Source organism: Nipponia nippon, unplaced genomic scaffold (genome assembly GCF_047370975.1).
Source record: "Nipponia nippon isolate SJK-2023a ecotype South Korea unplaced genomic scaffold, ASM4737097v1 scaffold_4, whole genome shotgun sequence".
Lineage (NCBI taxonomy): Eukaryota > Metazoa > Chordata > Aves > Pelecaniformes > Threskiornithidae > Nipponia > Nipponia nippon.
In genome coordinates, this window is record NW_028262358.1 from 71,368,860 (window position 1) to 71,389,410 (window position 20,551).

The 20,551-nt window shown below is 39.6% G+C and overlaps 2 protein-coding genes across 3 annotated transcripts in view; one reads left to right on the forward strand and one right to left on the reverse strand.

Moving 5' to 3' along the window:
• The window catches only part of CEP85L (centrosomal protein 85L), a 126,691-nt gene that overhangs the window by 53,453 nt on the left and 52,687 nt on the right, over positions 1 to 20,551 (forward strand). The window lies entirely within an intron of this gene.
• Positions 7,314 to 18,672, reverse strand: PLN (phospholamban). 2 transcript variants are annotated; one of them, XM_087774133.1, is made up of 3 exons: positions 18,460 to 18,672; positions 13,054 to 13,088; positions 7,314 to 10,406 (listed from the first exon to the last, which is right to left on the reverse strand). In XM_087774133.1, exon 3 carries the CDS (start codon positions 10,281 to 10,283, stop codon positions 10,125 to 10,127), a length of 159 nt encoding a protein of 52 aa, XP_087630259.1. In that variant the 5' UTR covers positions 10,284 to 10,406; positions 13,054 to 13,088; positions 18,460 to 18,672; the 3' UTR covers positions 7,314 to 10,124. The 2 variants fall into 2 exon arrangements, with proteins under 2 accessions (XP_087630259.1, XP_087630260.1); XM_087774134.1 differs by lacking the exon at positions 13,054 to 13,088.

The following is a 20,551-nucleotide window of genomic DNA, read 5'->3' on the forward strand; positions in this document are numbered from 1 at the left end:
TAACATCATGGAGTTGTATATGCAAATTCTTTTCTCTAGCTAATGTGTACTATTTAACGTATACTTTTTGAAGATAAACATTCTCCTACGCATTTCCAAGGAACAGCTTTTAATAGTACTTCAATTAAAATAATTTCCCTACAGAATTTATATTTTGCCATACACTTAATTATTTTCAATGTACAGCTGATCTTTCAGCAGACGTGACCTTTTTTTCTTCTTTTTAACCTCCAAAGTAAGGAAGTGTGTGATTAGGCCTGTGTTAAGGGAAAAAATGCTTGTAATATGTGACAGAGGTTCCCATTTACTGAACTGGGAGACCATACAAATCTGGATAAAAAGGCTGTAGGTTTTCATATAAAGGCATTTCTTAAAGCCTGATCGTATTATCTATCCTGTTATCTGAATGTACCTAGGTACATACTGTATGCTAGTCCAGAAATGAGGTTTGAAACGAAAGTGTGCCTTTAAAATTGTGGAAGGTAATAGAATAAGAAGGAGGGTTTCAGAAGGTTGCATATCTGCTTATTAGCTCTGTACAATGCTGTAGGCATCACGTGATGAATCTGTGTCTTTTCCAGTGTATGGGACATCTGTATGATTTCTTCATGGCATACTAATTTGTGTCATAATATAGCAGAAATAATAGATGGAAATTGCTTAAGTGCATCTTTTTCCTTTAATGTATCTGGTTTACTGTTTTTTCTTTAATGAGGAAAACACTGCCTTGTTCATACCATGTATATGAAAGTTACTGGAAATGAAATTTTAATGCCTTGAGAGATTTAGAGATCCTACAACAGTCTTCATTTCAGAACAGAGAAGTAAGAAAGTAAACTGCATGTATACCTAAACATTGGTAAACAAGTTGTAAAACTTTATTTGAAAGAAAAAGTTACAGCATTCTTCAAAATATTGTTGCGACAGAAGACTTTATTCTTAAATGTCAACTCAAAACTAGTTTTTTCTTATGATCCTGGCAGATCAGAAAACTAAAACAGATTAATATAAACATTTTTCCCATGTCACATTTTGATGAAAATATACTTTTTCTGCAAGGTAAAACTTTCTGACATGAAGAGCTATCACCTTTAGTTAGCTGAGCGATCTCCTCCACTGTGAGCCACAATTACGCTTTTGTGTTTGGTTCCTTTTGCTGCGAAGTTGGTAGACCAACAGCTGGGGTTGCGTTCGTTATAGTGCATATGTGGGCTCAGTCTGGAGTAAGCGCTAGCAGATGATGGGAAACCAAACTTTGACCATGCTTGATTGCAAAGAGAGACTTGGCATTGGTTAACTGATAACTTGCCAATTTTGTATGTCGTCTCAGGAGAATGCATGTTTCAGTTTCAGCAGCGTATTTCAACATTCGTTGATGATTCTGTAATGTTCGTTGCTGGCTGGGAGGAGGCTGCTGGGGTTGTTTCTTGGGGTTGTTCCTACATGTTAGTTGCAGAATTTCTTACAGGCTTCCTTTGTATGTAATTTTGGATCTGGAAGTACATGATTGTTGGTGGCAGTAGACTCCTCTTTTTTTTATTAAAAAGGAATATGTGATTTTTATTTTTTGTCAGGGCTAACTCATTTGTCTAATTTTAGCTATTAAACTGTCACAGTGATTTCCCTAAGATAGGAAAACTTTTGAATATACAGAAAGAGGATCCGGGGAACTACAGGCCTGTCAGCCTGACCTCGGTGCCGGGGAAGGTCATGGAGCAGATCATCTTGAGTGCCATTACGCAGCACATGCGGGACAACCGGGGGATCAGACTCAGCCAGCATGGGTTTATGAAAGGGAGGTCCTGCTTCACTAACCTGGTCTCCTTCTACGACAAAGTGACCCGCTTAGTGGATGAGGGGAAGGCTGTGGATGTTGTCTACTTCGACTTTAGTAAGGCCTTTGACAGTGTCTCCTACAGGATTCTCCTGGAGAAGCTGGCTGCTCACGGCTTGGATAAGTGCACTCTGCGCTGGGTTAAAAACTGGCTGGACGGCCGAGCCCAGAGAGTGGTGGTAAATGGAGTCAAATCCAGTTGGTGGCCGGTCACGAGTGGTGTTCCCCAGGGCTCAGTGTTGGGGCCGGTCCTGTTCAGTATCTTCATTGATGATCTGGATGAGGGGATCGAGTGCACCCTGAGTAAGTTTTGCAGATGACACCAAGTTGGGTGGAAGTGTTGACCTGCTGGAGGATAGGAAGGTCCTACAGAGGGACCTGGACAGGCTGGATCGTTGGGCCGGGACCAACTGTATGAGGTTCAACAAGGCTCAGTGCCGGGTCTTGCACTTGTGTCACAACAACCCCATGCAACGCTACAGGCTGGGGGAGGAGTGGCTGGAGAGCTGCCTGGCGGAAAAGGACCTGGGGGTGTTGGTTGACAGCTGCCTGAACATGAGCCAGCAGTGTGCTCAGGTGGCCAAGAAGGCCAATGGCATCCTGGCTTGTATCAGGAATAGTGTGGCCAGCAGGACCAGGGAGGTGATAGTGCCCCTGTACTCGGCACTGGTGAGGCCGCACCTCGAGTACTGTGTTCAGTTTTGGGCCCCTCACTACAAGAAAGATGTTGAGATGCTGGAGCGTGTCCAGAGGAGGGCAACGAAGTTGGTGAAGGGTCCAGAGCACAAGTCTTATGAGGAGTGGCTGAGGGAGCTGGGGTTGTTTAGTCTGGAGAACAGGAGGCTGAGGGGAGACCTTATTGCTCTCTGCAACTACCTGAAAGGAGGTTGTAGCAAGGTGGGGGTCGGTCTCTTCTCCCTAGTAATGAGCGATAGGATGAGAGGAAACGGCCTCAAGCTGTGCCAGGAGAGATTTAGATGAGACATTAGGAAAAACTTCTTCACCGAAAGGGTAGTCAGGCACTGGACCAGGCTGCCCAGGGAAGTGGTAGAGTCCCCATCCCTGGAGGTATTTAAAAGAAGGGTAGACGTGGTGCTCGAGGACATGGTTTAGTGGTGGACTTGGCAGTGCTAGGTTAACGGTTGGACTCGATGATCTTAAGGGTCTTTTCCAACCTTAACGATTCTATGATTCTATGAGCATACAGACAATAAACTTTGTTCCAGCCCAAGCAGTGTATCCGTGAATTGCCATTTTGTTGGGAAACCATTTTTATTCCTCTTTAGACTAGAGTGGGCTTTATATAATTTTCTGTGGTTGTGGTATGCTTTGTGCCATCTATGTCAAGCACCAGCAGAAATCCTCCCAAATAATACATAACTATGTAACTGTTACAACATATATCCCTTGTATATAAATTTACAGATTTTTTTTTTTTAAAAAGCAGAATATTTCAAGATTATCAAAATAAGTGATAAAGTGCTTATAGTGATGCAGCTGGACAAAGGTTTTTCTTTAAATGCAAACAGACAGGAATTGCTATTACTATATCAACATAAAAAAGCTATAGATGTGTAGTTTGCAGAAGCTATTTTAAATGTTTATTGCACATATTTCAGAGCGGATGAGAAAAAAGCTTTCATTTTGAGTATCCGTGCTGCCCCAGCTAGTGGCGCGTGAGCTTTGGAGCAGGTAGCACAGAGTGGAACATGGATGCCTGTTAATGGTAGAACTCACATATACTTTGTTTCCCTAGACATACTGTCATTTTCCTGTGAAAAATCTCTTTGTAGATTCAATTTAGATGGGTCTCTTCCAGATAACTGAACCACCCCACAATAACAGTAATCGTCTGGAAATCCTCAGCGTGAACATAGGTAGATCAGCTCTAATATATTCAGCAAGTGCTGCATTGACAGTATACGTGCTGAATCAGGGATGTGCTGTTGGCAATAGAAAGCTGGAAGCTGGGGTTTCGCCCACCCCATGAGCAACATCTGCCTCTTTTGCATGTGTGCAAGAGACTGTTGATATGCATATGTGTGGCATTGTTTACTTTACAATGCATATGTGTTGGTGGACTTTGTTCCCACGTTGTACTTGGGAAAGAGCGATGCTAGGAGTAAGCTGTTTGGCCCCAATCTGGCCACCTTCTTTCCCAGTGTATCTCAGGTCTATCTCAAATCTCAGCTACCTTCTGGGCAAATAACTCCAGCAGAAGTGAGCTCTTCTTGGTCACTGTCCTTCCCAGGGACCCATGGGGAAAGTACACCATCCTGTAAAGGGCCGTAGAAGAAGGTCCTGTAAGAAGCTTATGTTGTATGCTTAATGTGAGGACAAGCTATGGGCTGGGTGATTGCACTGGCAAGTAACAAGTGGTATGTCAAATACGGCTTGAGAGCTCCCACGCTGCACACTTGACCTGTGCCTAAGTGGTAAATCCGGGTCGTTAAGGATGTAGCACGCTTGCGTTTGTGCAGATGCACCTGCTGCTCATGCACGTGGCGATGTTAAGGGCTTCGTAGGCACAGTTATGATAGCCCTTTTTAATGGTTGGTTGGTTTTCAGTTGTTTTCACAGCTGCTTCTTTCGATACTGCTGGATAACACTAATGGCTTCTGGCTTTTAAGGTGTTGCTGTGAACCGTAGGTGTCAGAAAAGGTGTAACTAATAATTATGCTTTCCTATTTAAACTTAACTTATCCCCATCTCAGCTGCTGCAAGCTGCTTTTCATGGATATTGTCGTTTCCATCTACAGTATTTCTGCTTTTGCTCTCCACGGGTAATGCGATGCGTGCTGTCAACCCAACGTAGGGGTTTCGTTCTGCCTTCCTGCTGTACCTGTGCCATTTCCCATGAAGTACATGTTCTGTGGAAATCCCGTTTTAAAAATTTGATTTCTGCTCTCCCCTTTGCAGAAATGATGTTCTTTGAAGGCTGCTGATCTTTTGTAGATCTTTAAATACAAGTCAGCTGTAGCAGTGAGAAAACTACAGTAACTGCTGCTGCATACTTGGATTTGTTCATGTACTCAGCAAGGCCCTAGACGCTTTCTTTACTCAGTGGCAGGTAGATAATTGTGCGCAGCTTTTGGGATCGCGTTCTGATAAAATAGGTATGTGAACACTTTCTCGAACTGTCAGATATTTCAGTCTCTGCAGTCTTTGCATATTTATATTCAGATAGTTTGAAGTGTCTACATTATCATTGCAAAACCCTTAAAACAAGATTTGAGATGGAAGCGGAGCCTCATAGAGGTTCACATCAGCTTCACGAGGATAAATGCGAGCACCAGAACCAAGACAATAAGCAGAAAATTGAGCAGCAGGTTGAGACCTCTGTTGTTAGCAAGATCCATACTGTGGATCAGTGTGCCCTCTTGTGCTCGCAGCAGACTCTTGATCGTAGCTTTGGGTTGCTCTAAGTAATGTAGATTCACATAAATTTCATTGTGTCTTCAGCTGTTTACCTGGTTTTAGTTTCTGCCATGTAAGAAAAAAAATGTTTATTTATAATAACTAGATTTTTTTTTCCAAAAAAGGAATCTGGATGCCTTTTTTTTTTTTCCCCCAAATACCTTAAAAATAAAAAACAATAATATTAGAGTTAATGATAGCTTTCATTTCACTACTGAAGAGCTTCTGAAGAACTGATTGATGGAGAAAGGACTTGAATTTTATACAGTTTGGCTCTTTATTTACTTTTTTTAATGTGTATGGTACTTTTCAGGCCCATTTGATTTTCAAAAAAAGAGGCTATTCTCAAGACTTAATCTGTTGCAGCAATAGATGTTGAAAATTTACTTTTGAAAGATCTCTGTAGGTGAAAAAACAAAAACAAACAAACAAACAAAAACAAAACAAAAAAACAGAAAGACAACTTTCTCATCTGGGCAAAATGTACCTCTGTTAACAGGAGTGTTTCCTACCCTTCTAGGGTTTGGCATCGTGCAGCACGGTAGGTAGCGTTTTGCCAGCAGTGTGCTGTCTAGGATTCACTGCGGCTTTGCAAATGCCTTATTAAGAATCTAGATTGGGCTGGCAGAGGATGCGTCCTTAGTGCTTTTAATAGCACATACGCAATAGCTTCTTTTAAGATAGTATTAATAACTTAGCAATTGTGTTTTATATGTAGAACTATATATATATATATATTTATATATTTATATATATATATATATATATATAAATGAAAGAAACAAATAGGACCACTTAGCCCTAACAATGAAATGTTGCCAAAACTTCCTTTTAATAACCAGCTAAGTTTTTAGGGGAGATCACAAGAGGGCAGTGTTTTATAGCTTTATATTTTATACAAAAATGGAACTTTCAGCATTCTTTTATCTTATATAAGAAATATAAGGGGCTTATAAAGCAATCGGTTTGATGAAACTGTCAGATATTACAATAAATCTTGTGCCTGTTTCAAATAATTTAAATTACCAGGGTTCTTACTGAGATGAGCATCAGTTTTTAAAGGAATCCTTATAAATAGGTTGTTCTGTTTGTAATCGTTGCAATGAACAAGAGGTGTTAGTTCACTGATCTCCTTCCATAACCAAAACAGGTTTTTTTGTTTGTTTGTTTGTGTTTGTTTTTGTTATTTAAGCTTTTAACATCTAGGTCAAAGCTAAAAGGACGACATCTGTTGTTAAATAAAAGATATCTGTGGATCTTGTAGGACTTCACAAATATTTTCTAGTTGTATTCTGACAGACACTATTTATTAATAGCCATACAAATACAGGTGTCTGGTCTCTAATATGTAATTAGAGCAGAGTAATGAACACATTTATTCTTGTTCATTTCTGGATGGATATGAACAAGAATGAATGTGTTCATTGCTCTGCTCTAATTTTGGCAGAGAGGATATAGGTAAAGTACATCTCGGCATGAGTGCGTATGTCTGACATGATTATTGTTCTGTGCGTATTTGTAGCAAAACTTACGTAAAAGTTCCTGACGCTGGGGGGGCAAACATTTTGTGCATGTTCTGTGAAAAATTTTGTTTAAACCTATTTTACACTTATCTGTCGAGTGGTTCAGTTCTGCAATAAGGGCAATCAGTTGCTAAATGCAGTAAGGGCAATCGTTGCTAAATTGATGGAGATTAGTTAATAAAGAAATGCAAGTAACTGCTGCCCTCTAAAGTGCCTTACTGACTAGTTTTGATCAGAACAAAATTTCTAATTCTGAAATGGATAGTGTCTTCACCTAGAGAAAAATGGGTAAATTTATCAATATTTGCTGAAGAGCTGGCTGAGGAGACGCGTCTTTAAAACCAGCATATTCTTGTTCCTGCTTCAGCTCTTTCTCAGCGTAAAATTGCCATGGCAGTTTGTCATTTGTTTTTTGGGGGGGAAGAGTAATACCAGATTGTTGCTGTTTGGCTGTCTATCAGTGTGTAAGATGAAATTAGCAAAAAGACATAGCCTCGAGTGGTATGGAAAAGAGAAATGAAAACTTAATCCAAGCTACATGCTGTGTTTGGAATTTTTATTATGGCTCATAAAAGTAGTGAACTTTTTGATTACACTTTCATAAAATTCATTAGGATTATTTATGTGCACTATTTGGTGAGGGTAAATTAAGTATGTGTAAGTGATCTGGACATCGCAAAATAGGCAGGACTGCTGTTGAAAACCAAAGCAGAATAAACAGAGGTATACACAATCAGAAAGCTGTGTGATGACTAGCTCTTTTTCACGTAACTTTAATAAGTAGATTTCTAAATGGAATTGTATTTAAGTATCTTATTTTATGCATTAAAAATATTTTCAAGCAGTCATTTTAATAAATAAAAATACAGTAGATGTTAGTTTTAAAGCCCCTATAAGTATACAAAGAAGAATGTACTATGTACAAAAGGTTTTATTTTTTTAATCTCTGGGTTCAGTTGACATTTAGTGATATAGAGAATGGTAGCAGTTTTTCTGATCAGCAGAACCCTAAGACACGTGAACCATACAGTACATGCAATTTATCTGCGTTGCTGTAAAATAACAATAGGGCTTCCAGCTTATTTATACCTTGGTTTTGTTCTTGTTTACTGTTTTTAAATAAATAATGGCACATAAGAGGAAAGTGGTGGGTTTGTTTTTATGAGGGGGGATGGGGTTTTTATTTTGTTCGCAATGCTTTACTTCTATGTATTACTGGCTTGTGAAACCTATAATCCCAACATGTCCTCAGAATGTATGTGTTGATATTTTACTCTTAACACCTTTTTTCTTCAGGGAGTTTTCTATGCTGTAAAACTGTTTCTATTTCCCATTGAAGTTTCTTGAAACACCTCCAAAGCAAACTAAAACTGGAAACCCTATCCATTACAAAAATATAGATTTAAAAAGAGAAGAAAGTACCTTTAGATTTTTCTGTTTTTTTTCCCACAGAAGTGCACTGCGTTGGCAGCTGTTCTTAAGAAGAAGAATTAATAGGGAAAGTGTGCTTATTAAAATCTCATGCATTTGTGAGAGTGGTCAGAATGCACGAAATGGACATTGAGATTCACACTGACAGTTCGAATCGATAATATTCATACACTAACTTGCAGGGAGGGGGTTGGTTGGGTGTTGCCGGTCTCATCAGTGCTTGCCCTAATCCTCATACAGTAGCTAAGCAATTTCCTGTAGTGATTAACCTTGTTTCAGCGGTCTGGTCTCAGCACATCTGTTTGCCAGTTAGGAAGTGCATCACCACTGGATTTGCTTGCATTCCATTGAGTACGTAGTTTTTTCAAAGATTTCTTCCCTTCCTGCTCAGCTGTTCATTTTCAACCTCTACTCGTGGAATATTAAGTCTTAAAGGCAGAATACAAGATTAAGATAAAACTGTTTTGATTTTCTGTATTCATCAATAGGATTGCTTATGTAGAGTGGTATAGAAAGATGCCCATTTAAAAAATAGGTGTCCGTTTGACCTCTGTTGATTCTTGAGCTCTCTTTAAATTTGAATACTGTATAAAGTTTCTAGGAATTTAGCTTAATACTAGCAACACATGGGAGAGTTTGAAGTCTACCGCTCACTCTGGTTACTGACAACTGCTGGAGTAGAAACTTCATCTTTTATGTATAGACTGTGGTTTACATGTTGAAAAGATATTTCTGCGCTGCTTTCCCCCCTGTGCATAATGGTACGTATCATTTATTTTAGGAAAGTACTTGCTTGTTCTCTAACAGGCATTTGCAGTTGAGGGTGGTGGTGTTACTTGCATTTGTATGATACACTTCAATCACAGCAGTAAGAGTGACTTAAACCTTTTTCTTCACCACATCAGATACAAGCCACCTTGTGTGACATTGGCAAATACCAAGTTTTCTGTAGTTCTAAACTAAGGAGATTATTGTATAAATTACAGCAGGCCATCATAAAGTTGTCTGAAGCCAAATATTAAGAACTCAGAATTACTTTTGAGTTGTGCCAATTGTCATGTCAGTTAAATGACTATAGAAAATTAAATCTTTGATACCATTGCGGTACTGTCGATTTTTCTGCAAAACATAGTGAAAAAACTTTCCAGATGTCACTTACTTCTGTAAGGATGTATCTAGTGAAAAATACTGTAAATGAAGTTGCCTTTTTTTTTTTTAGATCCAAGTTGTATGTGTGTATATACACACATATATACGTGCTTTGTATATATATATAATCTCTAAGATCCCTTAAATAGGGAGAAAAGCATATGAAATAGTTTTTATTTCTGGGTTAGAAGACATTTTTTGTTTATTCTCATATTCCCTTAAAATCACTGCAACAATTTGAATGCCTTCAGTTGATAATGCAGAGATGCAGCACCTTGAAGTAAGCAGAGCAGAAATTTTCCTAGGATGTGTTAGGGGCTGTGTGCCTGTAGGTCGTCTTTGGGTGGACATGGGCCAAATTTAGAACCCCTCCAAGGGCTTAAGGATTTTCAGAGAAATTTGAAAACACTCAGGCCCCCAAAAAGTGAAGTTGCTGTTTGTGTGATCTGGCTAAAACATTGAGGAACTTACCAACTCCATGAAGAGGCAGTACTTTTACCCCATTCAGAAAAGACATCTCTTGACCGAGACAGACAAATTAGATCATGCACAGCTTTGTAACAACAGGCTCTAAACACTGTTCTGCACAGAAGTGTGTTTTTAATACATGTAGCAGGTAGTAAGAGAGTAGTGCGATGGTTGGCATACAGCTCTAGTCCAAGTGCTAGCCCCTCTCACAAGAGGATCCTTGCATTGGGAGTTGCGGGTGTAGGTCTCTCTTCCCTCTGGGGTGACTTTCCTAGAGGACAGTGCAGAGAAGTGCTGGAACTTCAGAGGAGCATCACAATGATACAGATCAGCAAGAGGCAAATTAAAATCAGGCAGAAATTCACAAAGAGCTCTTGGAGCCTTTGGCGTGCTTGTGGGTTGACCTCAATAGTTGAGGCTCTCCTCAGAGCAGAGCGGGTTATGTATTGGACCTTCTCCATGGCAACAAGAAAGCAGAGGGCACAAATCAGAGGTTTTAGGAGTGCAGGAAAGAAGAGAAGTTGTCAGGAACAGTGCAAAGTGCCTGTTATCTTCTCTTTTTGTTTTAGACAGCCTTTGTGGAGCTGGGAAAGCAGGAAAGTGAAGAGTTAGAAATGCAGAAGTAAAGTGTTTTGATGAGTGCAAATGGAGATTGTTTCAAAGTTCTAAAAAGCCTGAAGTAAATAGATTGCCTTTACAGTGTTTTTACTTTAAAACAGGTTTTTCAACATTTTGTTTTTCAAGTTTAGATTTGTCCTGTATTGTGCTTCTCCTCCTGAAGGCTACCAAGCACCTGCTTCTTAGCAGTGGTGAGGAATTGTAAAGTGGAAATTGTGCATTTGCGGGTTTTACCCAGATCATTGCTTTAGATCCTGATCTCTATCCTTTACAGTCAGTGAAAAGGCCGTGGCTGGCTCCCTCCCACCCCCCCACTCATTATTTGTTCAAGCACACGTGAAAGCCTGATGATATGGCTAGAGTCACAGATTTTTCAGCTAGAAGATCTGGATATTACTGCTGGCTGTTATTGACCCGGGCAGATAATCTGACTTACCCCAGTACCTTATTCTGGAAGGGAGGAAAAGAAATATTGTTGAAGCGTTTCTGTTTCCAAGTAAAAATTCTTTATGGTGAGTAATTAAAAGCTAATGCATCACTGCCATAGGGAATTCTAGTATATTTCTCAACAGACAAAACAGAGTAAGGACTAAAATTTTTTTTTTTTTTATATACACATAGGACAATGTGTAACAAAATATAAGTGCAAAGGCAGAGGACTGCTATGAGGAACAAAATAAAGCATGTATATAACTTTGTCTCTTAAGTGAGTGTTTTGTTGCAAGTATATTTTCCCCCTTTTTAATGGCAGATGGAAGCACAGGGTGTCTTACACCACAGCTACTTCTTGGGAGTTTTAAAACCCTCCTGTATGACCCTTCCATGGCAAGAGGCTGGCTTTGATATATGCTTGTTTGGCTCATAGTGAGGTGGATTCTGTAGGTGCTATTGCAATGTGAAAAACTAGTTTTCAAGATGGTGATGATATATGCGTCTCTCAAACTTTACTGCTAAAGCTGCACTTGCTCCTAAAAGTTTCATGAACTTATATAGTGATCATACCTTTCACAGAGGGCCTCTCCTTGTCCTCTTTTTTTGGGGGGGGGGCGGGGGGGGGGTAAACAAAATTTGTATCTACTCATATATGCCACATAACGGAAAACCATTGCTTAGATATCTGCTGCCCAAATTACATGATGATCCTGACTGATGTCCATGAATTTGTCTTTAGATGTGAGTAAATGGAAAAACCTTAAAATGAAACAGAAGTGTCTTTCAGACTCTTCTTTTTTAGTCCCTCCATGTCAGGCTGTAGAGTCAAATGGTCCTGTATGGGCAGGATACGTGTGCTTCCAGTGCCAGCAGCAGTGTGGGTATTTAAAGAGACTTTTGAAAGAAACCAGATAGTGTAATACCTTTAGAGGATTCCATGTGATGACATCTCCTCCTAAAATTGAACTTGAGATTTTGTTATGATGTTTTGAGCTATAGTTGATCTTAACTTTGTTGTGAACAAAACACACACCAGGAACTTACTTTCCGAGGGACTATAATTTTTCAGCTTTGTTTGACTTTATGCTGTACCTGTTTTCATCTACTTAAGCAGTTAAAGTGCTTGCCAAGTATATTCTGCTTAGCTCTTTGCTGGTCACTGTCTGCCCTACGTGCAGTAAAAGCAAGACGTGCACAGGAATTCTCAAGTGACTTGGCTGAAGACACATTTGCTCTCCCAGCCCAGTATGGGCTGCGGTGCATTAGGCTGTTCATCCTCTTTTAGACAAGGCATGGTAGATGAACCAGTAATGGGTTTACGCTAGTACAGAAGAGTTTGCGTAACTAGCTTGTGCGACAGACACTGCACAGAGAACAGTATTGCCTGCAGATGACTTCATCACAACTTGTCATTTTTTTTAATGCAGGGTGTGTGCAACCTGTGGTCTTTGGGCTGTGTATGACCTGTTACAGCAACACATCTGTCCTCTTCCTGGCTGCTGTATTTCTTGGGGCCCTCAGAAGGACTAGAACAGCATGAATTTTCACCTTTGTATATGCACAATAAGTCCATTTCTGTGTACTGCGTTAGATTTAACTGCACACATGCTAACACCTGCACTGCTGTGTTGCTGCATATGTTTCCCTTGCATGACTCAGGGGGCGAGGGCCTGGGTCGTTGAAGTGCTTCTGTAAAAGGCAATATTAGCTGGTTGGGCATCACAGATGCAAGGCCGCCATAGGTGAGATCTCTTGGGGAGGGGAAAAAAAAAAATTACTCTTCCCTTTGGAATGAGTGAGGGATGTTGCCGAGGGAGCAGGCAATAGGTCAGAAGGCTCAGTTGAGCTGTCACACTGACGTTAGCATTGAACATACATTACCAGACAGGCGATAGGAAAGGATATTTAAAAAAAAAAGGGGGGGGAAGGTAAAATGTCTACCTTTTACGGCTAGAAAACAGTGTAAAGATGGGATGAGGAAAGATCAAAACAAAGTAACTTGGTTTCCTTGATTTAAAAGCTCATATGGAATTGCAAATTTTTGGAACACGTACATGTTGTTTTACCTACTAAACCTGTCTGTGGGAGAAGTTTTCTTATAAGCAAAGGAGGCAAATTCTGTGTCTGTATTTCAGCAAGTTTGTCTTTACAAGTGCATGGCTTCAACTAATAAACACATACCTTGCTTGTTAATCCTCCATGGTGCTGTCACCCACCTAAAGTGTGCATAAAGAGAAACAGATTCAGTAACACAGCTGCATATGGGTGGCTATCAAGGTCAAAATGGACAGCCTGAAAAATAATTACACTGATACGAAGGCTGATCATTGGCACAAATAGGCGCTGTTCTCTCCTGTTTAGTCCCCTGTCTTGTGTTTTAGGTCAATATTAAGAAGTATTATGCATGCACACACCACTTCTTGACAGGAAAGTGCAGCAAAAGGGCAAACTATATTTGACTTTTTTTTTAAAGTCAGCGTTACTCATGTGTGACGAGACCAAGGATTGCACAAGAGAAACTGCTGGCTTCATTGCTATGCAGTTATGTGTTCAATCCAGTGTTGTTAATGGATGTGAAAGGATCGTCTTATGCACAGCACGAATCTGCAGGAAGAGGTCATGTGGCTGACCCCATATGTTACTGTGTAGGGGATCCCCTACACCTGGTGCCCTAGAATGAGTCACTGATCACAATTATTGCTTCCTTCTTCACTCACATGTGACTGTTTCCCTGATTTGTATTAGGTTATTTTTATCTTTGTTCCTGGGTGTCCTTCACAATGAGCGGAGGTATGTGACCAAAGCGAAAACTGTGGGCCATGCTCATTCCTCGTGCAACTGCATTGACTCCATTGAAGTCGCACGGGATAAATTTGGCCCCTTTCGAAATGCCACAGCAATTTTAGACACAGCCTGTTTCCTGTCATATGTTTACTAAATGCAGCAGTGATATCAGTGGAATAGAAGAGGTTTGACATACTTGATTTGTTGCTGTCCCATACGACCAAGTGAATCCCTGAAAAGGCATTGTTAAAAAGTAATATTGTGTAATGGTCTCTTGCATAGATTTTTACAATGAGATGTCCCCAAAACCCCGTAATTCAGTTTCATCCATTGAAAATAAATGTCTCAATAACCATGAACATAGTGATGCAAAAAGTACCATCAAGTTATGTGATCCTTGGTCTAGTATGTGTTTAGAACTCTTACTAAAAATTAGCTGGCCTTAGAAATTCCTCTAGCTGTTTGTGTGAGCAGTATGATACTCGTAGGCAGGAAGAGGCATTCTCTGCATGGTCAGAGGAGGTGAGTTTAAAGATTTATGTGTATAGTGCCAAAGCAAAAAAGAACCCTGCGTGCAGGACTAAATGCTGTGAGTTGAGTTGAACCTGGAGCCCTTTGTTACCATTGCCTGTGGATTGTGTGGCCCCCAGAGGAGAACACATTGCAGAGTTTTAAAGCTTTGCCTGTGCACAGCAGCTGCAGTTGATGCGTAGGCATGCTCATCATCTTCATTGGCTGTCCTGTGTTAATGTATATATTTTATTCCAAGTTGCATTGCTTTGTTTCGAACCCTGCTGTAAAATACCTCCTCATCAGCAGTGTGGAGTCACTACAGTTGAGATCTCCAAGTCTGAAAAATCTCCTTTTTTGTGTGAGGAAGATGAGGGGTGAGAAGGGAGTGAAGAGGGAAGCGGTCTGAATTAACTCTAGAGACCTCTAGAGGGTCTCACTACTGTCAATTTGGTTCACTAAGTAAAAGTTTCCAACGATAGAACAGAAGTTGCTTGCAGGTTTTCAAGTACAGAAGTGATTTATAAAGGTATGTTGTAATTTTAAATTTTTCTTCTTTTTACAGAAAAATACACAGTATGGAGGTGACTTGCTAGGATTTACCCCAGCAGCTGGATTTTCTGTTTACCTATGCTAGGGGTGCAGAATTCTGTTGCTTATTCTGATTTTAGGCTGAGTTGCACTAGGCAGTTGTGTCAGTGAACAAGGGTATTAAGGGTATTAGCCAATTCAACAGCTTGACTGCAGAAAGAGGAAAGTTGATGTATTGATTTATTTATTTATTAAGAAGAAAGCATAAAAGGGGAAAGAAAGGGCTGGAGGTTGAAAACAAAGACTGGGATGGGTGAAGGCAAGAATGCAGACAGTGCAGGAGAGGACAGATTGAGGGAGGAAAGTAGAAGAAGAAAATGAGCGAAGGAAGAGAGTGAGAGTGTGGAAAAAGAGCAAGGAATTGTGCAAGGGGAAAGACAAAACTGTAGCTGGAGTACATTAAGTCATTGAAGAGAGCTAGAGGCTGACTTGTGGCATATAGTGTCATTTTTTCAATCACATGCAGAACGCATTTCCTTGGGATGGGGGAAGAAGCAACAATTCAGCGCATAGAGTTTGGGAAGTGCTGGTAACAGGAAAAGCAATCTCATTTTATCCTTTTTACCTTTTGTTTTAAAGTCTATTTTGTACTGACGTGTCAATATTTTTCATGTATTTGGGAGAGGACGGGGGAAGGCTCACACTTTAATTTAGATTCTCTTTTTTTCTCCCCCTCTTATTAATTCATTCCTCTTACAACCTTTCGTTTGACTTAACTTTGATGTTCTCAGTGTTCTGGAAGTAAGATAGCCAGTAAGAGCCTTTACCTGTATTTCAAGTCCATGAGAATGTGAAAGGTGTAGATACCAAGAAATTACACTGATCGATAGTTGAACACACCAGGCTTGGCATTTTGGTTTTTTGGAAGTTATCCACATGCCTTGTGGATACCTGGGACTTTTATCTGTGTGCTGGTCCATTAGAGTAGCCTGGAAGCTAATGCTTTGGGCTAGTTTTCAACTTTGCCTTAAATTCCCTGCAACTGCTGCAGGACCATGCAGTGGGACCTTGGGCAGGTGCTTCAGCCTCCATACTCATCTGTTCTCCTAATCAAAATAAGACATATAATAACCGTCTACTTTTTCCCATCTGTTGGTATCATTTGCCTTTTACATAGGCAAATGTATTTTTTCTTTTAGGAAATTAACTCCTTCTTCCACTGTCTGCACTGAGTACCTAACACCTTGTAGTTTCAAGTTGGGTTTTAGGTTCTGGTGGTTCATTTGACACTACTTATTAATAGGAAATGAGGCAAGTGCAATTTGAACTGAAGTAAAAATTGAAATACATCTGGCTTGTATAAAAGGTAGAAGTGGAAGAGGATGTTGCAAGTTGTGTTTTTAACCTTTTTAGCGGCTCAGGGGACAATGACATGGCATTGATTAAAAGAAGAATATAGTAGATAAATTCAGCTTCTGAGAAGTAACTTGATGCCAGGAAAGTCCTCTTAAGCCATGTATCAATCTCTAGAAAGCAAAAGCAGTCTTCCAGTTCTAAAGAGTCTTGTAGTTTAGGGAACATAACATTACTTTCCAGTTGGTGCACGTTTCTATTCCTAAATCAAATTATTCTTAAAGCAAATAAAAAGCTGCTCTTATAGCTGTGTAGGTGTATCCCATACATTTTGTTTGCCGATGTCTGAAAAAATCGGTGAAAATCACCTTTACACTATCTCATTACAAACAGATTTTAATGAGTTTCATATTGTAAAATGAAGACACTATATTCCTAACCTCTTCAGAAGATGAGAAATAAATGCAACTTTTTAAAAGAGAAATGTGGTATATACATAAATCTGAATCTCTCTAAATACAAATAACATTGTTGTCTTGACAAATGAGTGGTAAAAAAACAGATAACTGTTATTTGCTGTGAATTAAATGCAGTGTTTCCCATCTGATTGCTAACATTTGTCATCTGCTGTGTAGCACATGCTTCTGTCATGACTGTCGGCTGTTGTTACCCAGGTTTGGATGTCTGTGACATGGGATGTTACAAATGTGAAATTTTTAGATGTAACTTAACAGCTGAGCCACGCTGTCATCTACTTCAAATTACTTAACTCTGTGACAGGATGGAATTCAGATGAACGGGCATCTAACCTGCTGTAGCTATGGATGCATTCCAGCAAAGAGCTGCCTACCGCAGTTACGTTTCTGTGTATGTTCCATCTGTGCATGTATGCACGAACTCTTCTTTTTAAAGGTGTGTGTATGCAGTGTGTGTGTTAGGAGAGCAGGATTCTCTGCATGGTAGAATAAATCCAAACTCCTCTCTTTACTTGAAAATACATTTTATATAACTTTACCCTTGAAAAAAAATCTGTCTGTCTCTCTCTCAGAATCTTGTTGCTCATCGTAGGCATTAGTTTGAAGGCACTGGGAGGTCTGAAGTGCTGCTTCTGCCTGCTGGAAACAGCTTCTAGAGAACTTCGTAACAAGATTGTTTGCCTTGTGAGTAACAGGACGTCCAGACACTTCCAGTCCTTGTCTATTCAAAACTCGCACAAGGCTGCTGAGCACAAAACTGAGCACCTGCATATATTTTTGCCTGATGCCTACCAGTCAGTAATAGGAAAAGTGTGCCTGTTCAGTAACAGGGAAAACATGCCTCACAAAATTAAGGTCTGTATTGAGTCTGTCTTTTCTAAAACCAGAACCTGAAGTATACGTAAGTAGTAAGGTGTGAATTCATGGAAGGGGGGAACATGTTTGTAAGGAGGAGAAAGACACTAGAGACCTACATATTCATGAATCATATTCCTTTTAAAAATATTTATTTATCTAAATTTTAAAATGTGCTTTATGTCACATGTTTCTGTTTGAGATGCACTCTTTTTTTGAATTTGCAGTGAGTTTAAAGCTGGGGTGATATTTTGTTGTACAGTGTGTACACACTTCCCTTAGTTGGAAATAAATGCATTACTTTATGCAGTTGCAATTTGGTTCATTATGTTCCAAATCCTAGCTAAATTATTTACCTGTTATTAGAAGCCTTCTAGAACAAGTTTGGCAGTTACAATGACCAGCAGGAGAAAACAAACCTTCAAAGGAATTCACAGCAAAAATGCTCTAAGTATTCTGTAGCTTGAACTGCAGTTTGAGTAACATGATATAATTTCAGTTCTAGTACTGCTATAAACTACTTAATTTTTTTAATTAAGGGTACTTTTTGATCCCACAGCAAAAAAAGGTTTGCTTTCTCAATGTGTTAGATAAAAAAAAAAAAGTGCTTTTCTGAGTTAAATGGTGGAAGAGCTTTACCTTTGCTGGGCTGTGGATAGGCAGCTTTGGGGAAACAAAAATGTCTCTAAAAAACTTCAAGTGAATTAGTCTCTTTGTGGATTTTGTATTAAAAAACAAAACCCAAAATACATCGAATTTAAAAGAAGAGACAAAGGTCTGAGGAAAATGATGAAAACTTCTCACCTTCTGGTGTAATGCTATCTTTATAAATCATCTATCCAAGGACAGCTACTGTCCCACCAGCACATAGAAAAATCTCGGTTGCCTTTATTGTCCCTAAAATACGTCCCCCACAGCATTATGTGTTTGACTCAGAGCTGGAAAGCCTACATTTCCATATTTTTTGATAAACGATTATAACCAGCTGTTAATTTGAGTAGAGGAGTTTTTGAAGAAACCTACAGCTACAGTGCTTTGCTGTAAGAATTAAAAGCATAAAAGAAGAGCGGTTCCTTACCTCTGGTGTGACTGTTAGTGAAGCACAGAGAGGAGCCTGCTCCGGGCTGTGAGAAGTGTCTGTAGATCTCTGGCAACTTGTCCGAGTCTGTGACCAAGTTGTGGGAACAATTGAAATAGGTTGAGGGGAAAAAATAACAAAAGTTTCAGAGGCAGGACTGCCGGTGTCATTCAGCAGCTCACAAGTTGTGATTGGTCCCGTTTCTGCCGACACAGGCAGTCGCTCCTCTAAACTTGTTCGCAGCAGTAATGTATTAAACATGGGCAGCAACTTTCCTCTTGGGAAGGGGGTTGTGTGCCAGGGAGACCACCTGCGCAGCCACAGGGGGAAGGAATCTGGGAAGCAGCAGGCTTCAGAGGGGGAGCAAAGGGAGCTACTTGCTTACACCCTGCCTTTTCTTAAACAAGAACGTAAATGGGAATTTGTTCGGGGAGCTGTTTTTGGATGTGTTACTTTTGCTACAGCAATGTTTCTTCATCATAAAAATCCTAAATTTGTAGTGTGGGTGATCACATTTCATATGGGCTTTTGACTTGGAATGATTTTCTTTAGTACAAGAGGTTTCTTAAACTACACTTTCAGTATATATAGTTTTGATAATTTGGTTACACAGCTTGTATTCACTTTACAATGTATGACGTGTGTTTTCCAACATCATCTTTCTTCTGACAATCCTTGAACTGAAGTAATTTCTCTGTATTTCACACCTCTTCCAACCTTTAACTTAATTTGTGGGTTAGAGGATTTTTTCCCCAAATACAATCCAGTATCTATAAGTTCATCTTTGAAATTTATCATTCCTATATAATTTGAAGTGTTTACCTTTCTTTTAAAACACACACACCCCCCTTTTCCTCCCCCTCCCTCTTTTTATAGCTGGAAACTGTCCAAGTGATTTTTGAGAACATTCTGTTTGTTGGGACTGGATGCTACTTCGCAGGTTATCTTATGTGTATTATCCTGGGTTGGGAAATGACAAATGAGACCACAGTGCATATACAGAGTAGGTTTTGTGCATCCGGGAAGTGGAGGCTTTACTTGATGTGAAAGGACTGAACTGTTGAGTGTGCGAGCATCCCGCATCAGGCTTCCTATGTGGATGCAGCTGACAACATGTCCCTCTTCCTGATTTGGAAATTGCAGGCAAAACCACAGAAGCTCGGGACTCTGAACACTTACAGATCCAGTTTTGACAATAATTGTTTAGCATAGATTAGTCCTTTTCTTTGAGCAGGAAACCAGACATGGTGGGTTTTTTTCTTTAGTTTGTTTTTTTTCATTCCCTATAAGCCCTGCTGTGATACATGCTGCAAACCAGAGACAAAAAGACCTTGGAGGTGACGTACCACTTTGTTTCAAACTGAGCTCTGTTTTTACATTTGTAAATAAGGTTTAGTTCTTCTGCAAAATTGTTCATAACATAGTTGAAGTTAGAAACTCAGTTTTAATGTAATAAATCTGCTTGCTTTCTGTTATCCTTTAATATCAAACCCAGGAAATTTAGGATCACATATTTCATTTGAAAGTTAACTGAATATCTCCACAGTGAGGAGTGATAGTTCTTTACCACTGCAAAGGGTTTCATAATTTACTTACAATGGCATTATTAACATTATACATCTCTCACAGTCAAGCAAACTGTATTTGGCCTTTTTCATGTTTCTATCGCGTGCTGTCATCCAGCAAAAGTACTGCTATCATTGCATTGTTTGCTTTTTGTGAGATGTAATATGAAACTTTTACTATTGAAATTCACCTCTGTGCTTTGTTATTACAGTCCAACACCCAGCACTGCAGTAGCTGCGATGCCAGTTCCTCCCTTTTACCAAGTCACTGTAAAATGATCGTGTTATTTAGTTACTCTACCCCAAATTTTCAGCTTTTTTTGTTAGTGAATTGGACCTACTCATCATTTTGGAGCATTTTAGAAATGAGATGCCTTAAAAGAACGCTGATTTTGCTTGTGAGCTGCTGACACAGTCATAGCTTATTCTTCTTCTTAAAGAATGATACTTAAATGTGCAAGGAAAGGCATTAATAAAAATAGTAGTATCTCGTGAGAAATATAACGCATGCCTTCTGTAAATGTCTA